This window comes from Engraulis encrasicolus, chromosome 5, assembly GCF_034702125.1.
Source record: "Engraulis encrasicolus isolate BLACKSEA-1 chromosome 5, IST_EnEncr_1.0, whole genome shotgun sequence".
Lineage (NCBI taxonomy): Eukaryota > Metazoa > Chordata > Actinopteri > Clupeiformes > Engraulidae > Engraulis > Engraulis encrasicolus.
The window spans coordinates 34384000-34386499 of NC_085861.1; the positions used below are offsets into that span (position 1 = coordinate 34384000).

The window sequence follows — 2500 nt, forward strand, 5'->3', positions numbered from 1 at the left end:
GCGTTTGCGCCGCTACTCTGACGTCATGGCACTCCCCGACGCCTTCGTACAGGTGCGTACTGTGTGTGTGTGTGTGTGTGTGTGTGTGTGTGTGTGTGTGTGTGTGTGTGTGTGTGTGTGTGTGTGTGTGTGTGTGTGTGTGTGTGTGTGTGTGTGTGTGCGTGTGCGTGTGCACGCGTGTGTGTGTGTGTCCGTGTTTGTGTGTGCGTCTGTGTATGTGTGTGTGTGTGCGTCTGTGTGTGTGTGTGTGTGTGTGTGTGTGTGTGTGTGTGTGTGTGTGTGTGTGTGTGTGCGCGCGCGCATGTGTGCGTGCGTGCGTCTGTGTATGTGGGTGTGTGTGCATATGGTACCTCCCTCAGTCTGTGTCTCTCTGTCTTTCTCTCTGTCTGTCTGTTTCTCTCTCTCTCTCTCTCTCTCTCTCTCTCTCTCTCTCTCTCTCTCTCTCTCTCTCTCTCTCTCTCTCTCTCTCTGACATGATCTCTCTGCTCTCTCCATATCCAGAAGCTGCAGCTGGATGCCTCCATGGCCGACACCTTCCTGGAGCATCTCTGTCTGCTTGACATCGACCAGGAGCCAATCGTGGCCCGCAATACTAGCATCATCTGCACCATCGGTACGCCTGATTGGCTGGAAGCTAAAATGGGGCCAGTTTAAAAAAGTAGATTCCTTGAAGGATTTACTGATTACAGTAATTGTACCTGAAATACTGTAATGTACAGTATGTTGATGCGATTTGTTGATGACAAAACGCACTGTATAATCAATGTATATAGAAGCTACCTGAGGTCAATACAGTTAATCTAAACAAACCATCAGATACAACAACGACTTAACTACCTGGGGAAGTTAAGGGGCTATCACATCCCCAGACCGCTGCTGGTGAACTTTTATAACTGTGCAATCAGCAGCATTCTAATGTATGGGTCTTTGGTGTAGTAAGCCTGTCACGATATACGATAAGTCAATAAATCGGACGATAACTATTTACAAGAACGATCACTTTCCTGGCCCCGATAAGTAACGATAAGTTATTAGCGTGATGTTTTGTTTTCCCTCTCTCCCTTTCTCTACCGTAGCCGTAAGACTACTGATGGCGCGTTATAGGCTAACGCAGCGCAAGGACGCTTAAATGTTGGTGTAGTTTTAAGTTTCAGTGCAGTTCTGGTTGGAAAAAAAGTGCATTGATCTGGCTACTTGCGTCTTTGAAATAGAACGCTGGTGTTCCCGCGCGTCGCCTCGACAAAGAATCAGCGCTAGAGACTAGGAGCGCAATATTCTTCCAGACTCAGTCAGCGCATCTGCAACGTTCCTCAGAGGAATTAACAGCTCCAACACGGAGGCAAATGTTCATTTTGAAACATGCGCAGCCACCCAATATCCACGACGAAGACGTGTTTGTGCAAACATGAAATGCCAAACATGAAATGCCGTCGCGACAAACTTGCTCTGAGGCTGTTATTTTAAACCTCGCCGAGTTTCCACTATTATTTCAATGCGCCTCCTACCCCGACGTTCGTTGTCTGTTCTTTTTGTGATTTTCGCTATATTTCTTGTTTATTTAGACCTAACAATATGAGTAGGCAGTCCGCAAGCAAATCATGAAGATAAAATTTGTGGATTTAAATCTGTCACACCAGGAGAATGTGAACGGTTGAGCGCGCTACAGGGGAAAACAGAGGCATGGCGACTCATAACTCATAAGAATCAATGTATGGGCGTTCATAAAGGGCTTTAAAGTGCGCAGAAGAGAGAGAGAGAGAGAGAGAGAGAGAGAGAGAGAGAGAGAGAGAGAGAGAGAGAGAGAGAGAGAGAGAGCTGCACTTGTGCATCTGTTCATGCTCTTTTGCTTTTTGCTGATGTTGAAATGCCTTTAACAGGGCTGATTTGGGTTTTGATTGACAATTAGCTAGTAACGACGTGCATTTGTTTGAAATAAGCTGTCTAAGTAATAATTTGGGAATTAACAATACCCCACCAGTAGGTTATTTTACATCACACCATGGATAGGCCTATAAGCCATTCAGTGTGCTTGAGAAAGATAAATAACAGAAAATGTTAAAGAAAGACTATATAACTTACCTTAATAATAAATACAAAAAAAGCCTATTTAGAGCCTATTGTGCTCCATGAGGATGTATTTAAAAACATATATATATAGGCCTATACACCCCGCCGTGATGCTTTAAAAATGCGAAGGGGTGTAGTCACATTTTTATCGCATTTTTACGTCATTATATTGTTTGACACATTTCTTCTTGGAGCAGGCGTCAATCTTAATTATTTAAACCTCTGAGTCTGCTGGCCCAAATGTTACATTCAATGTTTCAAGAAGGAGGCCGCACCTTGCATAGCAGTGTTTTTTATTGCACATTATATTGTTTGAAAATGGCGAGAGAGACAATATTATCGATTATCGCAATAATTTCTTGTTATCGTTATCGTCTGGCAAAAATTGTTATCGTGACAGGCCTATGGTGTAGTACTCGAGCTCCACAAAAGC

At 44.0% G+C, this 2500-nt stretch overlaps 1 protein-coding gene across 1 annotated transcript in view; it reads left to right on the plus strand.

Annotated features, from left to right (window-relative positions):
* pklr (pyruvate kinase L/R) overlaps window positions 1-2500 on the plus strand; it is a 32895-nt gene that overhangs the window by 6973 nt on the left and 23422 nt on the right. The window contains exons 2-3 of the mRNA XM_063199194.1: window positions 1-52; window positions 502-613. The exon at window positions 1-52 is cut by the window's left edge and continues 52 nt beyond it. Coding sequence (XP_063055264.1) covers window positions 1-52; window positions 502-613 — 164 coding nt within the window. The remainder of the gene's footprint in view (window positions 53-501; window positions 614-2500) is intronic.